The 22,755-nt window shown below is 37.7% G+C and overlaps 1 protein-coding gene across 3 annotated transcripts in view; it reads right to left on the bottom strand.

Annotated features, from left to right (window-relative positions):
- LOC144662779 (hemicentin-2-like) overlaps positions 1-22,478 on the bottom strand; it is a 35,433-nt gene extending 12,955 nt beyond the window's left edge. For 2 of the 3 annotated variants that reach the window (XM_078523696.1, XM_078523694.1), the window contains exons 1-11: positions 22,308-22,478; positions 18,955-19,290; positions 18,400-18,672; positions 16,836-17,126; positions 12,798-13,049; positions 11,546-11,809; positions 7,377-7,694; positions 6,635-6,916; positions 5,741-5,992; positions 5,277-5,573; positions 699-998 (exon numbers count right to left, since the gene is read on the bottom strand). In XM_078523696.1, coding sequence (XP_078379822.1) covers positions 699-998; positions 5,277-5,573; positions 5,741-5,992; positions 6,635-6,916; positions 7,377-7,694; positions 11,546-11,809; positions 12,798-13,049; positions 16,836-17,126; positions 18,400-18,672; positions 18,955-19,290; positions 22,308-22,368 — 2,926 coding nt within the window. In that variant the 5' untranslated portion in view covers positions 22,369-22,478. The remainder of the gene's footprint in view (positions 1-698; positions 999-5,276; positions 5,574-5,740; positions 5,993-6,634; positions 6,917-7,376; positions 7,695-11,545; positions 11,810-12,797; positions 13,050-16,835; positions 17,127-18,399; positions 18,673-18,954; positions 19,291-22,307) is intronic. The other variant, XM_078523697.1, reaches the window with a different exon arrangement.
- Positions 22,479-22,755: the final 277 nt, after the last annotated feature.

The following is a 22,755-nucleotide window of genomic DNA, read 5'->3' on the forward strand; positions in this document are numbered from 1 at the left end:
TAACAAAAAAGGGATAATTAAGAACATTTCAATTTATTAAAACTAAACTTTTGAAATTTTCATTTAGTGATACCTAAAAGTATCGGTATTATCAGTCATATAATGGTCTCTTTGTTGAGTGAGCTTTCAGAATACATGTAAAAAAACTATGTAAATCAACAAAGAATTAGAATATGTTTTTACTTACAGTAACCCAACTGTATAGAATGTGGAAAACTTTTGTTTCCTAACAGTGTACGATGCATACTATTTACAACCATTTTTATACCATGACAAATACAGGGTTGCAAATAACATACGGTCATTGGACAAATTGGCCACCCAAAATTTGCTCATGTCCAACTAAATCCTAAGTGTGGTTAGATATGGCAACGATGAATAAAAATCTGTCTGACCAGAATTTTGTTTTGTCCGACGAAGGTGGTGTCTTAGTAGGACATACATGTATGTCCTTTCAAGTGAAAAAAAAAAAAAACAATTTGCAGCCCTGCGTGTAAAACAGTGCACAGAATAAGACAGTAATCAATGTCAGTAAAGCAAGTTTAACTTTGTATGAGAGTCAGGCTTGTTTGGGTCAAGTGTCCATTGCTGTATTACCTGTACGTCAAGTACATGACAGAGGAAGTTGACACTATACAAGCGAGTGTCCATACATAAATTATTTTAAGTGGTGTCTGTAAAGCTGTGTTTCACTGTACCTGGTGTCTTGACCTGTTTCCAGGCCGATGCTCCACCTATGCCAGCTTGATTACTAGTAGCTTGAACACTAAATTCATATGTCTTGTTAGGGAGCAATCCTCGTACAGTGTGCATGTTATTGTCAGGGTGCCCAACAAATTCTTCCACATCTTTATCACCTTTTACGCGATAACGGATTGTAAACTGTTGGTCATATCCACCACTGTATCCAGGAATCCAGCTGACATTAACACTCACAGTTTTAGCACCCTCTACTTTAAATGCCACCAGTTTCACATCAATTGGTGCATCTGGTACCCCTGATGAAAAAAATGATCCAGCATTAACCTCCAACGTCCCATGTCAATACACTACCCTTTCCAAATTTGAATGACACATGATATTTTGGGTTGTAATCAAAGTGACTGTGAGCCACTGAACTTCGAACTCAAGTTAAAAGTAATAAAGCTTGTAGGCTGCAATGGGTTATTCCAGAAAAAATACACACCTCCCCGACAGATGGCAAACTGGAAATTCTTGCTGGAGGGGGGTGGGGGGGGGGGGTTACTGGCTTGGGAATCTGGGCAGGGGGGAGGGTGGGGTTGGGGTTCTGAACCTAAAAATTCTTCCTCAGGGGTCACTTTAAACTTAAACCCGACCCAGCGGGGGTACTCAAAAAAGTTTTGTACGGGGAGGCCCCGGAGATCAAACCCCTTACCCATTTATATACCATTTTGATAGAAAAAGGTACCCCTTTTGTATACCTTGACAACATCACATTTACCTAAACACATTTTCCTGTTATTTTTATGTAGCGCTTAATAAATTAAAACGATACAGCCAAAAGTTGCGTCTGCTCAAAATATATGATATACCGGTAAAGGCCTTTTAAAATAACATTATGGCAGATTTCCCTTCCCTTTCATATACCTAAAGTTGTGAAATCCCTATACCCTTTTATATACCTGGAGCCTCCCCGTATAGGCCATTATAGGGAGTACCCCCCCCCCCCCCGGGAAACCCGATCGATATGTTTTACCACTTAAAAGAAGTTTGCCTCGGAAAATCTTGCAGTCTTCCAGTTTATGGTGTTCTTACCTCATATGCTTCAAGTTTACCTTCAAAGGTCTTTTATTCATGAAGAACCAGCGCGTTATGGGAAACTACAACTTTACGATCATAAAAAACGAGCAGGGTTTGGAACGTTACCCACCACAGCGTAACCACCACACAGTGCACCCACCACTGGTGAACCACAACACAGTGCACCTACCATACAGTGCACCCACCACACAATGAACCACCACACAGTGCACCAATGACACATGGCATCCACCACACAGTGTACCCATCACGCAGTGCACCCACCACACAGTGAACCTCCTGACAACCCGGCCTTACCAATCGATGAAACCAACAATCGATGATAAGCGATATTAATCGATATCAATCGATGTCAATTAATCGATTGATATTGGAAATCGATGACCAATCGATGATGTGACTTTTTAACATGAACGTTTTTTATTGAACGACTATCGCTTTATCCCGTGCGCTTTATGCCACCGCACGATCGGCAGGATCTTTTATTCTGTTTAGCGCAAACTAACAGAATTCAAGTTAAACTTTACAAGAAATCGCCGCGTAGAACACAAGAGCAAAATACTCCTGTGCAGTTAGAATGGAAGACTTCAGTGTATAAACGAAACAGACTAACTTTATATGATGGGATCAATAAGATTTAGTAGACAGAAATTTCTAATTCTTATAATATACAGGGCCGCTGTGAACAAGAGACCATTTGACCTTTCTCGCAGATTTTAATAACTCCCGCGTATCGTATGTCGTTTATCGAAAGTCACGCTACTATTTAACGCAATCTTTGTTGAGAAAATGATGGGAAATCTAACCAAAAAAATTAAAATATATTTGCAACATTGTTTGCATGATTTAGTGAACTTTTGCGCGTTGACCTTATGTTAGGTTTTTGAAAAAAAGAGATTGCGTACGTCTTGCGTAGCTTTATTTCGAGAAAGCTTTGACCTTGTCTTATTGAGACGTTAGGCGTCGTTAAGTTTATGTTGATTGCTTCAGTTTGATTGAGCGTTTCGTTATATAGACTTTTCAGGACAATGTTTAAGTTTTTACTCCGGCTTGTTCGTTGTGAGATCTTGTGACATTCTTGCACCATTGTCTACTATATGCAAAGCGCAAGTCTGTGGGCTTTTTTACGTGTTCACTGTTGTATATGCCACTATAGTTCAGGCAAGACCATGGTTCGATCCTACTGCCATCTCAGAACATTATTTCACGTTTTATATAAGTCCGTTGACTGAAGCGGACGGATGATAAAAGAATCAAACAGACCCGGACGACTCCCGGACGCGCACAGACGAAAAACCTCTCGGCAGACAACAACGTAAACTAACTAGCGCTGATTTTCAGCTATATTTATAATGGGAAACATTACGATACCAGAACATAACAAATGCTAATTATGAAATACTAGACAAGAAACAACGTACAAGAAACAACAAGACTACTACGGTAGAACGATCTTCATGTCTACGTCTCTCATGTCATGTTTTTCTTGTCACACGAACTGTATCCTTTGTGGTGCCCAGTCCTTTTGGTGCACTGTGTGGTGGTTCCGGTGCATTGCGTGGTGGTTCATCCCATGGTGGGTACACTGCGTGGTGGTTCACCCATGGTGGATGAACGTTCCAAATCTATATGGAAAAAACACTGTCAACGGAGCGTGCAACGCCTGGAACATTTTTAGGGTACCCAGGCCAAAATGAACCCGTGGTTTGCAACATCCTCAAAAAATGCGAAGAAAAGACGATCGGTCCAGCTGCAGGTTGTACTTGTCTGTTTATTTTAGCCAACCCAAGAACTCGTTTTGCTGACTAACATGCGTACATACACAATTTGTGTATCATTTGGCTTCTTCCACTTTAGTAATCCATGCCTTAGGATCGATATGTTAACAAGTTTATGAAAGCCAGAACGTGGACATTACGCCGGCATGAAAACTTGAATTCTTTGAAAGAAAGGCAAGAGTTCCAGTTGACCTACGGACCAATACCGTAATGATTCGATTTAGCGCCCTCCTTTCAATAAGCGCCCCCTTCCGAATAAACGCCTCTCTTCGAATGTGTTTTTGTAAATAAGCGCCCCTATTCCAATAAGCGCCCCCATTCTAATTAGCGCCCCCGTTCTTATAAGCACCCCTATTCTAATAAGTGCCCCCATTGTGGATAACTGCCCATACTGAAGTCATTGACGTCAACTAGATAAACTCCTGACCGTTCGTCGTACAGTTCATGTATATATATACTGCTAAAATGAACAATTATTTTTTTATTAACAATTTCTAACTGTTACAGTTTCTGTTATTGTTAGATACATTTGGTTGTTTCTCAAGAAATTAAATAAGCGCCCTGTCCCGAATAAGCGCCCTGTCTCGAATAAGTGCCCTCCCTCGAGGTGCCAAAAGTAAATAAGCGCTCCGGGCCCTAAATCGAATCATTACGGTAGGTAACAAAATTATTTAAAATTATTGTAGTTCGAAAGGCTTTATTGATAAGCTAACTAGTAATGCAAAACCAAAGCAAACGCAATTTACTTTCGACACTCAAGTGAAAACCGCTCTATCTTGTACATTTGTCGAATGACGGAAAAAAGTCAGTGGCCTTTTCGAGGAGAGTGTACCGGAGATCAGTCAAACACACGCACAATCGTTTAAATAATCTGATTTGAAATGTTGATATTTGACCCGCAAAATTCGCAATATTAGCCCAGTTTTAAAAAATTAAAATAAACAGGGATCTTTTGGAAGAAATGTTGCGACTTTTCTATTGCCTGTTGTGTCCAGTTAGGGCCTTTAAAAAAATGGAAATCCGGGCAGGAGGGGGGGTCAAAATTTTTTGCCATCCGTCGGGGGTGTGTGTATTTTTTCTGGAATAACCCAATGGTGGTTTGGCACAATAGGATTCAACAGCAAGGTGAGAAACTTTTGCTCACAAATGCCACTCAGTGGTGATAATTGCCAATCAACTAATCAATCAATTCCCAGCTTCCTCTTTTACAATCATGGACAAAACTAGTTGAAACAAACATGGGCAAAAATACCTTATTCCCCTCTCCCCAACTCAATGTTGTTGAAAGGGGTTTGCACCTGTCCTCCCCAGTCTTTGTTTTCACAACATGGCTGCTTTAACAATATTGAAATTGGGGGGGGGGGGGGTGGAGTTTGCAGTTTTGTCTAAGATTGTAAACACCCCTGAAGAAAAACATGGGACATGTCAACTCCCGCCTTGCTGTTACAGACAGAAGCTGAAGTCCCAGTAAAATAATAAGAATTACTGAAAATAACTTGAGAGCCTACCATGGACTTTCTCTATTACAGACACCAAATTGTGGTCCTAAAGGTGTCCGTTATAGTGAGAGTTAATAAATTATTGTAGTTGCATTCAAAAAACATGTAATTTTCGAAGGCAGTCATTAATGAAATTGACTGATAAAAAGACAATGGCAGTCACTGTTCAAACTAAGCAGCAGCAACATTATAAACCAATGGTGGTATTGTCACTAACCTCGTTCTCTAATAGTATATTCCTGATTTTCTCTTCCCAGAAGGTTCACAGCAACACAGTAGAACTTCTCACCAACTGCACTGACAGTGACTTTCATAACACTGGTGTCCTTCCCTACACTAATGCCCTTTACGTTGCCATCGTTTAAGGAGCTCAGATCTGGTCCATTAAGTTGTCTTTTCCATGACAGAGAAGGTGATGGCTTGCCTGTGACAATGCAAGTTAAATCAACTTGCTCACCTTTTGCACCAGGAATTTGAGTTGTTGTAGGAGTCGATGTCACAAAAGTTGGTCGTGCTGCAACAAAGTACATGTATGACTCAGTTTATTTTCTACAAGACTGTAAAGCAGTTTAAACACATTGAATAAATATGCATGCTGTTATGGTACAATTGTACCTCACTTTCGTAAAAATCTTCCCAAGGAGTAGAAAGGGATAATCTGTATTTATGTTACATACTTACTTCGAACATTCAGAGTGATTTCTCTTGAATCCTGCCCAAGGTCATTTTTTGCAGTGCATGTGTATTTACCATCATCACTGCCACTGGTATGGACTATTGAAAACTCTTCTCCAGATGCAAGCTCCTTATTACTGCCGGACTTTCTCCAGATAATTTCAGGTGTCGGCACACCATTTGCACGGCATACCATGGTAACATTGTTTGTTTCATTAACTGTGTATTTGCTTTCAAAGAAAGTAATTGCTGGTGGATCTAATAAAAAAAAAACACAAGACAAACATTGGCAATCTTAAAACAAAACCAATCATGTTACATTCTTAGTTCTAAGACGTTGGTTGTATATGTATAAGGTTACAATTTTTAAATCACCAGCCTAAATGAGTTGCATTTGTCAAATTTTTTACCATCCATTCAAGTCAATGTACTTCACTGACTAGAGTGACTGCAGCACTAAGATAGAAAAAACTTACAAGTCTGTTTTCTGAGATATTGGATGATTTTGATTTACAAAACTTCAAATAAAGCTTTGTGTAGTAGTCAGTTCTCGTAATATCATTAAGCAAAAAATTATTTCGGAAAACAAATTGGACAATGGGAAAGCTCTAAGAAAATTTGACAAGAAGTCAATGAAAAAATTGAAGGAACTAAATTTCAAGATGTACAGTGTTGCAACATCTCAAAAGAGATTTGCCAAAACAAGAATTGAAGCCTTCATGTCAATGGCCAGGCAGATGCTGTTTATTAATATTGACAGATTTTCTTTTTTTAGAAGAATGTGCATAAATTTTCAAATTTCAAAATTTCATGTACGTATATGTAATATGATAAGTAAGTTTGAAAAACAGTAATTTGTTTCAATTTATTTAAAAATGGGTGCAATAGTACATCACTTACGTTTTATTAATAACTGTGCCCTAGCAGGAGGTCCCTCTCCTAAAGTATTAGTTCCAGTACAGGAGTACCACCCTGCATCTGCTTGAGTCACTGCCGCCTTTGTGTATGTTGTTGTTAAGCATCCACTGCAGCTTTCCCCTGGTATGTCATTTCCGTTAAATTGCCACTTATGTGATTGTGTGGCTGGATTGCCGATTGTCTTACAAAAGAAGGTTGCAGTTGCCCCTTCTGCCAGAGTGAGGTTTTTAGGATGATCATCAGGAAACTGAACAACTGGTCGATCTGAAGACAAAAAGGACATCATTATACTTATACTGCTACAATTATGATATCTACAGCATGAACAAACAAAGAATCAGCACAAAACATATTTGTATGGATTGACACAAATTACACCTTTCAGTATGAGGGTTAATACCTGTACAACAATACCTGTAAGATTTTACTTTCAAAACAACTGTACCATCTGTCTCTGTCGACAGTGTTGCCTTTGGTACTAAGCAATAACTAATTAATTATTATTTGTTTAGAGAAGGTTTTTGCCTTGCCTTTGACTTGATTTATAGTTTAGAACCTAACCACTTATTCATTCATTAATTGTTTTCAGTACATACATGTAAAGAACACAAGTTAGGAGAATGACAAAATTTGAAGACAAGAATAACATTTCAACATCCAAAATAATTCCACCTTTTCCAACTGTTTAAGGGTTTTTCAACATGAAAAATTGGTGTACACTTACGTTGGACTTCAAGTTCTGTAGTTTGACTCTTTTTACCAGCATTGTTAAAAGCAAGACAGGAAAAATTTCCGTTTTGTCTCCAGGTTACTCTACTGACGGTAAGATATGCCAGGGTCTTCAAGAGTTTAGAATCTTCAATTGGTGTAAAAGAACTTGAAATGTTGTAAGGTGGTGTCCCCACAGTCAGATTCTGTCCATTCAATATCCACTGAATTGTTGCCACTGGTTTGGCTTCAACTGTGCACGAGTAGCTCACAGTTTCATTTTCAGTTTTTTGTGTTTTGGTTTTTGGTAGCTGACTAGAAAATGTTGGAGGAACTGTAAGAAAACAAGATAAGAACAAATTTCAATGTAAGAAATAAAATATTTCACTAGTCATGAACTGCCCTTACTCCATTGTGTTTTTGTTGTCATGTTACACAAACACTACACCTACAATAATTATTAAATGTACAATGTACTGTACAATCCATGCCCTTGTGTGCCAACCATCAGAGAGCAATATTATGGTGTATAAGAAGCTGGAAATATCTCCACTTAGGTTGTCCGAAAGTACTACATGTAAAAGCCCCAATTGTGACAATACATAACATGTGCCATTGAGATAACGCTCAAGATTGTAGTAGAACAGCCCTGGCAACATTTTTAGTTCAACATCACAATGTTGTATAAGTTCATGCATTGCTACATTGTTTTTCTGACGATATCTTATACAATGAATGCAAATATGGCTGACCACTCAGTCGGTAACTGGGACGAGTCGCATAAAAGTGAGGCTGGTTAGGCCTTGATGTTTTATTTTGACAATGCTTTCCCAGAAAAGCTTTGCTTCGTGGTCGTCATCGATCTGGCCTGTTAAGTTTCGACCTTCCTACGAGTTTTTGGGTTCCTTTAAAATGCTACCTGAAGGGAAAAGAATCTTCCACTTCAGAGAAAGTTTTATTTGCCAGTTTCCCCTTTGCCCTTTGAGGGAAAATCAGACAAAGGAAAGGAGTTTATAGTTCACGATGGCAGAAGGAACTTTTTATAAAGTTTGTTCATTACATTTTCAGGTTAGAAGATCTTAGAAAATGTGTAAGCGATCACATTTAGTTCCAAGTCACTCTTATTTGGCTCAATGCTTACACTAGAGCTCTTTAACTATGAGGGCAGTTGAATTTCATTCACTTGGTTAGTATTTGTGGCCTGGCGCACGCTACTGGTGACCAGTACTGTAAATTTGACTTTAAAATGCTGTAGTTAAGCTGTCCAAATTGAGATTTTGTTAAGATTTGAACACAACTTTAAACTATCAAAGAAATTTCTTCTGGAAGACTTATTTTCTTTTTAAAGTGTATCTTGACGAAAAATAATTAAAAAAAAAAAACACTGTTGAAAACGGCTTTTTTTGACATGGCGCGTAACATTTACGGTCTAACATAGGCACATTTAGGATTTCTCGACTTTAATAAGGAATACAGTAATAAAAATTCATAGAGAGAATCTTTAACCTATGTACATTCTGAATCTTGAAAAAAGCTCACCTTATAAAAAGCTGAGGACCTTTTTTCACCAGATCACTTTTGCGACCCACAAGATGATGTATTCGTTTTCACCGTAACGTGCATTCTAAAACTCGCTTGTTCTTTCTATCCACTTATCTTTGTTTCAAAAACACCATAACACTAATTGACATAAAATCAGCTTTTTGTCAGTCATAGCTTTGCCGAGATAATACAATCCCTTTTCAAAATAATACTAGATTTTCGATGTTAGACCATCGTTTCCTAACCACAAAAACGCTCTTTTCCGTGCTAAAACCGTGCCTAAAGTGTGCCTAAAGTGTGCCCAAACTGTGCCTAAAGTGTGCATAAGCTGTGCCCAAACCGTGCTTAAACCGTGCATAAACTGTGCCTAAACTGTATCAGAATCGTGCCTAGACTGTGCCTGAACTGTAACAAGACCTAAATTATCGTGCAAGAGAAAATTTCTCAACAAGAGTTCTGGCCTGAAATCAAATTTCAGTTGTAAAGACAAGGTAAGGTTTGTATTTACATTGTGTAACTTTAAAGTAAATTTCTATAATAAAATGAAAAGTGATCAGATTAGAAAACTACATACTAGAAAGAAGTCAAAAGATACAAATAAATTGCTTACCCAGAGTTTATTTATTTTATAAAGATCTACAACTTGCAATTGCGGGTAGATGTGCCCATCCTTCACGAAAAAAAAGAAAGCTCACTATGAAAGGATGAAAGATTACTTTCTTTGTAACTGGTTGTTTTATGCAGCCAAAAGTTATACGTTAAGTGAAGGCATTAGGTCAAACCGTCTGAAGTCAAATTGAAGCGCAAATATCAAGCGATACTTGATCTTTTTTAAATGTTGTAAAAACTGATGAGTTATGCTTGTTCTATTCAAATAAATGTTGTTGCAATCAGAAGTCTCAAAGTCTCAACTAAAAAGCTTGCATAAATCATGAACCAAAGGAAAACAGGGCGATATTCCCCTCTGCTTCAACAGAATGAACCACACCAGCCGGACTTTTCTTCTCAAGGATTATACTTTCAACCGTGAGAACCAAAGCTTCTGATTGGCCAGTCTGTAATTTTATTAAAGTTAAGTCAACAAAGTCTGTCAACACAGACACTTCGTCTGGGGCTCGTCTAGCTAGCATGCAAATGCAGTTCTACGATTTCGTTGTTGTGTAAAACAAGTTTTCCAGTTAAATGTACAATTATGTAACAGAAATTGTGATGATAGTTCAATGCTGTTAACGAGGTAAAAAGCTATCAGCTGATATCAAGTTTTAATGGTATGGAAAATGGAAATCACCAAGTACCTATTCTGTTGGCTTGTATATTCAGTGCAAGCTGCTTGTCACGCAATGAAATATTTGCTAGCAAGATCATGAATTGAAGCAATCGTGAGTCTGATAGCACGTACAAACATTCTTTATTTTTTTGCCACTTTCACAACCTGTTCCAAGGTGTTAGGAAAAATTTTCATTCAGTGAAAAAGAAGAAAAATCGAAACGCATTCTTACACTATCGTCTTCGACATTTTACCAATTAAAATGCGCTGAGAAAATCTTTAAGTTCGTTATTGCAGTAGTACATGTACATTCACAATGCATTGAAATCTGGCGTAAAATGTGCATACTCTGTGCCTAAAGTGTTCCCAAATCGTGCCAGAACCGTGCCTAAATCGTGCCTGAACCGTGCCTAAATCGTGCCTGAACCGTGCGTAAGTTGTGCATGAACTGTGCCTAAACTGTGCCCATGCCGTGCCAAACCGTGCAATTCGCCGAAGCACGAATATCGTGCACTGGCACGATGTTACGGTCGTGTACACCAGTAGCGTGCGCCAGGCCTTGTTTCGTGTGATTCCGTGCGAGTGTATTGGACACGGACAAAGCCGGACATGAACAACTCCTTTTGAAACAGAGGATGTCTTGTAAGTGGAGCTTTTCTTAAAGGGAAGGTATTGGCCATGCAACTAAACTGGCACATAACCTCTCCATTTAAACGATTTTTTTTAGATCTTCTAACCTGAAATGTAGCGAACAAACCTCAGACAATAGTTCCCGCAGCAATCGTGAACTCCTTTCTTTCGTCTCAACGAATTGCATTATTCCACTTTTTCGCTTAGAGGTAAACGATGAACACTTCTTCTCGTGGCATTCAGAAACACAGCAACTCGTTGGCGCAGCGAAAAGAAACACATCAGATCAACGAACAAGCAACACTTTAGTAGGAAAGCATTCTATTTGTCAAAACAAAACACCGAAGCCTCACTAGCCTCGCTTTCATGCAGCTCGTCCCAGGCGCCGGCCGAGTGGTCCACCATATTTGCATTTGGTGTATTACAAGTACATTAAAAAATAATGCTCCTGATAATGCACCTTAGTATAAAATATGGGTGGATTCATCATACACACTTACTTGCCACATAACAATACAATTATACCAAATGAGATTATATAAAACCTTGAAGTCCCAACATTTAAATCCACCATAATAGTGTCAAAACACTTTGACAGATTGTTTGAACAACGTCAAGTCAAATTACAAGTCATGAACCAAACTGATCTGAAATTTTGCCCATTACTAACAGCTCCTTTATATTTACTGATATTTCAGTTGTCAGCACTTTATTAAAGTGCCTCAACAACTGAGTATGCTCCTTACCTATTACTATGATCTGCAGTTGCTCTGTTGGTCCAGTTCCTTCACTGTTTTGTGGCTCACAGCTGTATGTATCAGACTCTGCATTGAGCTGTATATTTGGGATCACATGTTTCCCTTCAACACTGTTCACCACTGTATTTCCCCGTTTGATGGTGTATGTTGGAGCAGGGTAGCCATTTGCACTACATGTAAGAGTCACCGTTGTTCCCTGCACAACAGAGTTGCCAGGAGTTCCAGTTGTAAAAGTTGTAACAGTTGGTCGATCTGATCAAATACAAGTCAGACAAAATTGAAGTTAGAGGTGTGTTCCTTTGGGATGATCTGGTTAAGGATCCATCAATGATCAAAGATCAGTTGGATCATGGTACACTGTACATCAAAAGAACAGATAAATCCACTCTGTGTAAGGATTCATTGGTTCCTTTGATGTATCACAATTGGATCATTGATCCTGAACTGGATCTCCTTTTGATTTACAAGCATACATAAGGTACCTTATTACATGAAATTTTCGCGACACTTTAATTTGGCGAATTTCGCGAATCTAAAGAAATCGCGAAATTAAAGTGACGCGAACAATAAGTGTCGCGAACATAACATGACGCGAATATTAAGTGATTCGCATATGTCAGTAATCAATGTAGATAGATGTTGTCGTCAATTGACTTACTTGTAGACATTGCGAGAACTGCTCTGTTGTTGCTATTGCCGAGATTAAGTCCCCCCCCCCCCCTGCGTTTTTGTTAATTTTGACGTTATGGTTCCATCGATGAAGTCGTTTTATATAATTCAAAGGCATGTCAAAATATATTGCCAAGAAAATGTAAATGTGTCTCATTCAAAAACGCGAAATTAAAGTGATCCAAAATACAAAATTTTCGCAAAATCGCGAAATTTAAGTGTCACAAAATATGTGCACCTCAAAATCGCGAAATTAACGTGTCGCGAAAATTTCATGTACAGGTGTAATAAGGTATATTGGAGGGAGAATATAACAATTTATCAGAAGTCAATTTGGGCTTTATTCCATTTGATATTTTCTTCACCCTTCTGTAATCTTAGGAAGGGATAAAACTTTTAACAATGTAACAAATTTTCTGGCAGAAGTGCACACATGTACAGTGTCATTCAGGAAAAAGAATTTAAACTGGTTTGAAAGAATTTAAACCACTTGAGGGAAATTTAAACCACAACATAATATACACAAGTTTTGGTTTAAAACACATAGAGTAATCTTAAATAATATACTCACATATTACGTTTACCACTCTTGTAAACTCTTCACTACCAAAACCATTTTTTGCCACACATGTATAGTTCCCAGCATCATTTACATCTGCATTTGTTAAAGTCAAAGTGTTTTGTTTAATTCCATTTAATTTTCCATTAAATTTCCATGAGTAAGATGGTGGCGGAAAACCATCAGCATTACATGTAAGTGTTCTGCTTTGACCAAGTTTCACATCTGCTGAAACTGGTGCCACAGTAACTTGCTGAGGAGCATCTGAAATGACAACAATTAAAAGTTAGCTCTGCAACATAATTATGAGATGATTTTATCAGGGGGGGGGGGAGCAGGAGGAGAAGTACTCCATAATTTTAAAGTGCACTATACTAAAAGCTAAGGCTCTGGCCAAAGGGGGTATCTTTTTTAGCTTCTAGGGAATATGAAATATGAAAGGGTAGGGTTTTCACCATGAGTTCATTTATGTTGACCATTAACCCTTTCACCGCACTAAACCGGAAAACCGGGATTCCATTTTCCCACTGGAACGTACTAAATCGCTTTTCCGGGAATTTGACCGCTTAAGATTTGAGATCAAAGACCTAGGAACTAGGCTCCTAGAGGGGGGTGTAATATATTGTAAATTGAAAGCACATGGTCAGACTTCAAAATGGCGTCCTTGAATCGTGAAGTGAAGGAAAAGAACTTGATAAAAACATGAAGTAAAGACGCGCGAATCAACATTTTCCGCCATATTTTGATTGACTAAGAAGATGCTCTTTCTAAGAGTTAGAATTTTGAGGCCAGTTTTAAAACTTGGAAGGAATTATTTTCACAATTTGTCAATGGTGAATGGCTCGAGTTATTGAAGACCTCTTCGGACCTCGGATGCCAGGATCAAAGCCGTATCGACTCAAACTGTCCTACCGTTTTCTACAGTCACGTTTTCCGTGCGGTTGAACAATGCGGTAAGAGTTGTACAAACTTTCCATTAATTTTCCGCTTTTTTTTGAATGAAATAAATGTTCTAATTTATCACGATGTTTTTTCTTGTATTTTCTTGCTTGTCTTGTTTTTTTTTGGAACACAAAAGCCTATTTGAAGTTTACAAACCCTGTTTAAAAAATCAAATCATGCTATTTTAGACGGAAAGTATTACTTAGCTAGAAATTCGCCGTTCGGGAGGTTTTGCGTGCTGGAAATAGAATGGTGAAAGGGTTAAAAGAGCCTTTCAGCATAGACATATACTAGACCTGGAACAGTCATGCCAAACAGTCATGTTATAATAAAATAAATTTTAAGTAAAATTAAGAAAAGACATGGGGTAACCCTTCTGTAGGATGTTAAAGCGGTACCATTTTCTATTGAAGGTATAACAAAAGGTATACAAGAGGGAGCCTCCCAGTATAAAGTTTGTATTGATCAGTAGCCCCAGTTGCTTCATTTTGTTCTGCCTTTTTTTTTTCCTGTTTTAATGAAATAACAATTGAAAGTACAAGAAAAAATTTGAAATAAACCATCCCCATGGTGATTTGTTATTAATCACTCAATGAATCATTCAGTGTTTAAATGAAACAATTTATCTGCAATTCCACATGAGAGGTGTAAAAATGAAGATTTTTCAAAAGATATTTCAGATGGAATAATTACCTGTGCTGCATTGTAGACATGTTATAGTATACAGAAAAACAACTTTTACTTTGTCTGTGACAACAGTGTTTTTAGGGGGGTCCCCAAAGTACAGGTTTACCTTCTTAATAATTTACAATGTCTGTGATGCACATTTTTAACTTACAAAAATCATACTTTCCAAATGCTTATGAATTCAAACAATTATATTAGGAATATTCCCTCATTTGTGTTGACAAATAACTGATAAAGACTTCATCCAAAATATTTTTAAAAAATAGCAACAGCGATGTGAAGTTCTGTCATGGACGTTACGTAACGTCCATGAAATTTTGTGCATTTTTTGCTCTCCTTAAGTTATTATTTGAAGGATTCTTAAAAAAATTCTGCTGCTTTGTTACTTATCAAAAATGAAAATTTTGATGATAACAAAACTCTGGTAAACTGCTACATTTTTTAACTACCGTAAGTGCAGTTAAAGTTGGTCATGGACGCCATATCATGGATGTTACACTTTTTGCAAAAATGATGAAAAAAAGGCAAAACTTTATCAAAGTCTTTGGAAAAGGTAAAAAATAGTTAGGCGGTATAGCAGTGGACAGTTTTTCCAAAAGACAGGTTTGGGTTAATAAACAGCAAGCTTGTGGAAAGAGATTTGCTGAAAATGCAGGTTAATATGTCATGTAAGGACCGTGAAATGTCCTCAAAAATATAAATGAGCATTCCACAGGTTTTACATTAACTAGCAAGATAATTTCATTTCCAACTGCCAAGAAATATTGTTTTACTACAAATGATAGAGCCCAACAATTGAAAAAAGTTAATTTATTTGGTAAACTTGAAGAAGAATTCACATAGTGTAACGTCCATGACAATTTTTGTAACGTCCATGACCTTACATTTTTAGTCTCCAAGAAAAACTGTGAAAGATAATGGAGGTGAAAACAAAATTTTCAGTTAACACAATCACTAAACTACATTGACATGGAGAAGATATTTTGAAAATGCTTGAAAGTTCACAGGAATTTTAAAGTAATGCTAATGCACTAAATTACGTGGTTGATTTTTATGTAACGTCCATGAGAGTCGTTTTTCTCAATATTTCTCTGGCACAAATAAGTCAACTGGAAAAAAGAAATAATCAAATTAACACACTAAGGTGCAGAGACTTGTACATCAATGAAAAGTTTTAAAACTTGTTTTCATCCTTAGACAATGCAAGTTTAAAGTTCTAAAAATTAGTCTGAATTGTAACGTCCATGACATGGAATTACCCTTATAAGCATTATCTTTTCAAAAATGTTGTTGTTTTTGACACTTGTGTTGATTTCGCGGCATAACAAAATACTGCATTTTTTAACATAAAATAATAAACAGTTATTGGATGAGGTTTTTGTGATATCTGGAATAATCAAGGTCAAGGTAAGTTTTATCAGCCGAAGCCGAAGGCTGAGGCTGATAACACTTACCGAGATCTTGATTATTCCGGATACTGAAAGAGCAACCCTATTTAAATAAAGGCACTCGACTTCTTTTTCTTCTTCTTTATCACAAAAACGGAATTTAATAATTGTTTTATAAAATTGTTTTTCTGGAAAAAATAAGGACAAAACGACTTCAACCATTCTTCTAATTCCTACTTGCCGTCTTGCTTTTGAATCTCTCAAAGTATTTGTGGTTCCTCTTCAATCTTTGTTGGTCATTTTGTGTCTTCTTAGAATTATATTGTCCAGCAATTTTTCAATTTAGGTTAAGGTCATTGCCCTGTTTTGCATTGCGCATCCTTACTAGAATTTTACGCGTAATTAGCGCGCGCGCGATCGAGCACATCAACAAAATGGCAGCTTTTTTCTATGCCGCTTAGTCCGCGAGAGAAGTAAATTGTCACTTTCTCCTAAACAAGCCTGGTGACCTATCAATTTTTTCTCATATTTTGGGTGTAGCGATCAAATTCTTTCTGTAAAATGAAAACAGATCAATTCATGTGTTTGAAAAATAAATTATCGCTAAAAAAGTGTACTTTGCCAGTACTCGCAGAGGAATTATAAAGGAATTATATGGAATATACATGGTCGTCCTGCTCCTAAACGAATCTGGTGACCCCCCTTTTTTATTTCAAAATTTAAGTTCCCTTGAAGTAATAAACCAGTAGGCGAAGTTTGGTTAAAAATCTATGTTCAGTTTTATTTCGGGGTAATGACCTTAATGTTTTGTTTGGTTGAAGAAGCGAACCGACAAACTATGAATTTCCTTCACTGTCAGATGTGTCCCACATTCCTCTCGGAAATCATGCATTGCGCAGCCAACCTAAAGATTAGTGAATAATCTGCTAGCAGATCATTCACTAATCTGTAGGTTGCAATGATTCTCAGAATTCAGACAGATAGTGAAGTTTAGAATGTACATGTATAATAATTAATGTAAAACATCACTTGCAATTGACTAGGAGGTAAGCAGATTTCCTCTCTCCAGTTCCTAACGTATTTTGTCCTTCACAAGAGTATTGTCCAGCACTGCCCTTTTTAACTTGATTGACTGTCAGTCTCTGTCCATCCGAGATTGTGTCAATGGTATAATCTCCAGAACCAAAAATCTGGCTGCCACCCTTAAACCATCTATATGTGATACCAGAGGGAACAGCTTCTAAACGGCAATAAAATTCTGCATTTCTTCCTTCCACTTCAGTTTGATTACTTTGCAAACTGTCCACCTTGTGTTGGGGCTTGACTGAAAAAAAGAATGAAAGTAATGTGTCAAAGCCAATGTTGACTGAAAATATTTTTTTTTCTTTTTCACCCCAAGTAATATTACCAAAAAAACTTGTGTATAAGCTGCACCTTTATGCTGAAATTTTTGGCTCAAAATCGAGGGTGCAGCTTATCTACAAGACTATTTCTTTTGGGTGGTGTAAATCGCCTAGTCTGGGGTCAGTAAATAAATATTTAACATATTGAAACCTGTTGTTGTCGATCATTGCCTTTGGTAAAAGTTCTAGTTCCTAATTAAAGGAGCCATTTGCCTCAGTCCTCAGGTTCTACAGTGTAAACTGGAATTGTTTGCCAATAGTTCTGTCGGATGATTTACCGGTACCAAAGCAAGAGTACAGTACCTCAATAAACAAGATCAACACAGTGCATTATATGTTGTAGGCCAAATTGGTTTTCAGTTTAATTTGTTTCCAACCTAGGTTAATTGTTTGAACTTTAAGATAACACTTTTTCAATGACCAATACATGTAAATCCATTTTAGGTTATAAGAAAATATGGAAATCCCAATAAATACAACCATTCAAAATTGTTGATTTATAAGACTAGTGATTAAAAGAGTGTTATCTTCAGGTTAAAACAGATTTAGCCTGAAAAACATTTACATGAGCAAAACAATGGTGACTGTCTTGATCTTGATTAAGTACGTCTGATAGGGAAGGGACATGCTGATTCATGATTTGAAAACAGACTGCTGTCCCCTCCATGTGTTTTCTTTAATTTTCTTTTTGAATTGGCTGGTTATAAAGTGCACATACACATACAGTACATGTACAATTATACCGTCGATTGCATGTACCCGTGAACGCATGCGCTAAAAACATGTGACGTCAAACTTATGCATTTCAGGTGTCAAAGTTTGAAGTTTAGCAACTTTCGTGCCGAAAGTTCAACACATTCCGGTTTTGAAATGGCGGAAAGATTTGATATAGAGACTTCTTCCGAGAAATTGATGCTGAACTGTGTCGATATGCATACACAGGTTCACTTGAATCATTTCTAGCGTAAAGTTTCACCCATTCTCAGTATTTATGGTGAGCATTTTGAGTGCAAAAGTTCGCGTTTCGGTCTGCTAACTTCAAACTTTGACACCTGAAACGCAGAGTAGCTGACGTTTGACATCACATGAAAACATGTTTTAAGCGTATACGTTCATGGGTAGATGCAATCGATGGTATGCTGCCAGTATATTATCCTAGTCTTATTAACAGCAAGTCATTCTTAGTGGACTTACATCTCACTGTAACAGCAACTGTATACTCTGCATGGTTTATGCTCAGTCCAGGTGCAGTAACAACAGCCTCACATGTGTACGTCCCTGCATGGTTCCTGGTAGCTGATGTTATTGTGTAGTTTGAGTTGTTGGGATCTTCCTGAACCTTTGTACTGCCTCTATACCATGTGATCTTTGGTTTGGGATTACCACTGGCGACACATAACAAAGTTCTTGAATTTCCCTCGTCTACAGTGATTGGTTCTGTGGGTCCGAGTGTGATCTGTGGTGCAACTATTTAAGGTGAAATATCAAAACCAAACTGTGAGACAAGAATTGTATAAGAAACAGTATTTAAGAAAGATGTACCGGTATTTTCCTTTACAGACCAGTACTCGCAAAAATAAGTAAGAATCAGGTATGTTGCAGAATGGGTTTCTTGTCCACATTCCCCGCCACTAACATTTGCTGATGTAAGTGGTCAAGAGGGAGAAGTAGTCAAAACACCCCCTTAACCTGACTCAAAATTCAAACAGAGCAATGTAATAAAGAGAATATATAGATGCAGGAACTTACCAACTACAACTAGCTCAGCCTCATCTATTATCCGCCGAGGTGAAGTAGTGAAAGAGACTCTACATTCATATTTCCCACTGTCTTTTTCCTGAATATTTAACAATTTTATTGTAGCATCTCCTGATACTTGTACTCTTCCTTGATATGCTGGCTCAATTACAGGAGCTCCACTTGGAAGTTTAGCTGCAATCAACTGTAAGGTATTAAATGACCATTCTACGTCAGTAACTGTTCTTCCATCTGGATTGTAAAACCATGATAACGTCACGTCCTCTCCTTGCAATTGATACACAGGGTTTCCATTATTAGGTGTACCGGTAAAACTTGGTGCACAACCTATCAATGTAAGAAAAAAGAAAAATGTCAAGAACTTGTCAAAAGATACAGCACCAGAACACTTTGGTTACTCCATACTCTGAACTGTGCATTAGCAGAGCCTGGGTGCCACCATAGTTAATAGAGGGAAATGGTTAGGAATCTCGACAAAGTTCTTTGTTGTATGTTTTTGTTCGCTATTTTGGGGGTTGACCCTACATGTACGTGTGTTCATGTAAAACTAACCAATAAAAACATTGCGATTACGTAATTCATGCATAGTGTATGAGCGCAAAACAAAAGATGTGCAGGGTCGTGGACCTTCCAACATAAATCTTGGCGTCTTTGTTTGCTCCTTTGATGTTTTCCGGGCTTCCTAACCATTTCCCTATATTAACTATGGTGCCACAGGCGACTTACTTTTGCCTTTGCGCAACTGGTATAACTTTGCTATCATGAAAAGTTTTAAAAGCTGCCAGGTCACCCAAGATTTCTTGCACAAGAGACTTCGGGCACCTTGCTATTATTCTAAGTGCACAGTTTTGATACTGCACATGCAAATGTAGCACAACAGGAACTGCATACATGTACAGTGTAAATGTGGTTGCATGGTCATGAAGCTAAGGGGAGAAACAGTCAAACTACAAACTCAGAAGATACAATTTATTCCAAACCCCTTGTTTTAATCAATCTTTAAGGTCTTTTTTTAAGTACAAAATGTAGAAGTGATTGCTATGTTTACATGTACTGGCTACAACAACACAAAACAGGGGATGGATGTCAATTATTCCAAGGCTCCCATGTGAGACCATGTGACACTACAGAAAATTAGCATTTTGCGATAATTGAAAACCTTCTCCTCTCAATTATTTTTTTCAAATGCATTTGGAATAGATTATCTTCATCCCAGCCTCCTTTTAAGAGGGTAGCAAAAGGGGGGAGGGGGTCATGATCCCATTTTGGGCACAAATTCACGAAACAGCTGAATTCACGAATCACATCTCTTGTAGCTATAATCACATGTTATGGTTTAATTTTGCCCTTTCCAAGTGTCAGGCATAAACCCTTTGCTACCTTCTTTCATTGCGGTTTTCAGTGAAATCCGAACTCTGAAATTCAATCCTCAACCAACGGTTTACGCTTTTTGTTGCTGTCACTCATCGTAGCGGACCTCTTATGAAACAGACATTCACTTCAACTGGGTCAAAAGGTCACATCTCTTGATTGTGATTGGTAGATTTCGATCCATTTTGTTTGTTTGTTTTTCATGGTTTGTTAGCTGTTGTCATAATTATGATTGTCGGCAGCAAAAAACGCAATCGTAAATTCGATTTTGAATTTCAGAGTTTGCATTTCACTGAAAACCGCAATAATGTTGGCATCTCTGAATCACAGGGCGTCCATACAAGCAGCGTGACTTTTTGTATGTTCGAAATATAAAGAAATGTATAAGGATTTTGAAAGCGTCTTATTATCGTTAACTTATTTCGAGTAATGTCTATGTTTAAGTTCAAAATAAATGTAAACCTACCTCATCTGTTGTATTTTGTCGTTTCTGCGGCTCAAAATGGCTAATTTGAGCGATTTGGAGGGGTTTCCGGGGACGTGATTTAGTGTTCCAGTGAGCAACCATCACGCTGTTTGCTCTGCGCTGATTGGATAATAGTAACTAAACAATGCTGGAGGAAACAGCGTGACTGGAACACCAAATCATGTCCCGGTTTCTGATCGCTTCGAAAGCTGCATTTCTCGAAAATTATTTGGCAGTTACCGCTTGGATTTTGAATGGATTTTCGATTGAAAGCACCGAGAAGAAGCTTCAACCTTTCAGTTTACCTGGTGTTTGATCAGGAAGCCTGGCGATTCCAATTTCTGGCTGAAAATCGGCTTGGCACTGGAGCAGTTGAAATCGAGCTTTCCACCCTTGTTCTCTTCTTATTACGTGAAGCAACAGTCAACACAAACCCCTCCAAATCGCTCAAATTCACCATTTTGAGCCGCAGAAACGACAAAATACAACAGTTGAGGTAGGTTTACGTTTATTTTGAACTTAAACATAGACATTACTCGAAATAAGTTAATGATAATAAGACACATTCAAAATCCTTATACATTTCTTTATATTTCGAACATACAAACAGTCATGCCGCTTGTATGGACCCCCTGTGTCTGAATATGTTGGCATGTGAGTCCTAACAGGATGTGGATGGGGAGGAAGGGGTGATATTGTGCAAGATACACATTTTACAAATGTGATTTGTCCAATAAACATTCTCAACACAAGACACTAATGCACCCACAAAATGCTCTTAACATGTAACCGATCAATGATAACATCGCATAAACAAAGCTTTATGCATGTACAAAATAAGCTTATGAGCCCAATATTGGGCAAATACAACTTTTTGTACAATGGTGAATATAGGGGTATATGCCGTCCTAAGGTTTCGGAAACCTATGTAAATGAAACACCCTTGAAATCAAAACAAGCAAACAACTTCTGGAGGATAGGTTCACGCTAAATGTGCGTGAATTGTGAAGGAAATAAGCCAAAATTTTAACGAGCTCAAAGATTTACTTGAAATCCGGCTCTTCCGATATGCGTTGAGCTTGTAAGAAGCTTTATCTAAAGTGTGATTATGAGTACAGTATGCTATCGCATGATCTTACATTACTCCTTCTTACAATATCTGGCTTTAACTAAACGGTTCACATATGAACAATAATAAATTCTCTAGCTACGTGCAATTACCAGCAAGAACTTTTATAAACGTACAACGTAAGCTTATGCTTATTAAAAATCTGTATTAAACTTCATGTGTAAAGTTTCATTCGAGAAACAAGAATGAATTCATCAATACAAGACTTCAGTTCACTTTCAAACTAAGATATAAACGAAGAAATCGCTCTTATTCCGAGCTTCCGACAGAAATAATTAATTTACTATTCAATTGTAATCCAAATATTAGCGAACGGAGGAACTCGGTTGCATAAACATTTCATTTGGAGCGTTTACAAGTTATCTCGATATTACTCACCTACAAACCGCAAGCCACAGACAGATAGCAACACTACGAACCCAAAATACATTACGTTCATCTTTCTTGCCGTTAATCGGACTCAATAAGGCTTGCAAAATCCCGTTCGTGAATAACTACTTTCGGACTGATCGATGCATGTTTTCAACTTTTTCAGGAAGCATGGAAAACAATGCTTATCAACGGCGGATGGCTTAGATACCCGGCATGACCAATGAGAGAGTGTTATATCAACCACGTGATCAATATTCGAATGACCTCAGCATTGTGGGAGGGAGAGACTGGTGGGTAAAAATAACAGTGATGCGAAAATTTAATGGAATTTTTGGAATGAGCACCACATTATGGTTTCATTGACCTTCATTATGCTGATTATGCCGCACCGGAGGAAATTACGCATACTTTCTGAACCACGTTTTACAAGACGGAGGCTTTCGATCATCGAAGA

This window comes from Oculina patagonica, chromosome 8 (genome assembly GCF_052425735.1).
Source record: "Oculina patagonica isolate OP01 chromosome 8, crgOcupat, whole genome shotgun sequence".
NCBI classification, from domain to species: domain Eukaryota; kingdom Metazoa; phylum Cnidaria; class Anthozoa; order Scleractinia; family Oculinidae; genus Oculina; species Oculina patagonica.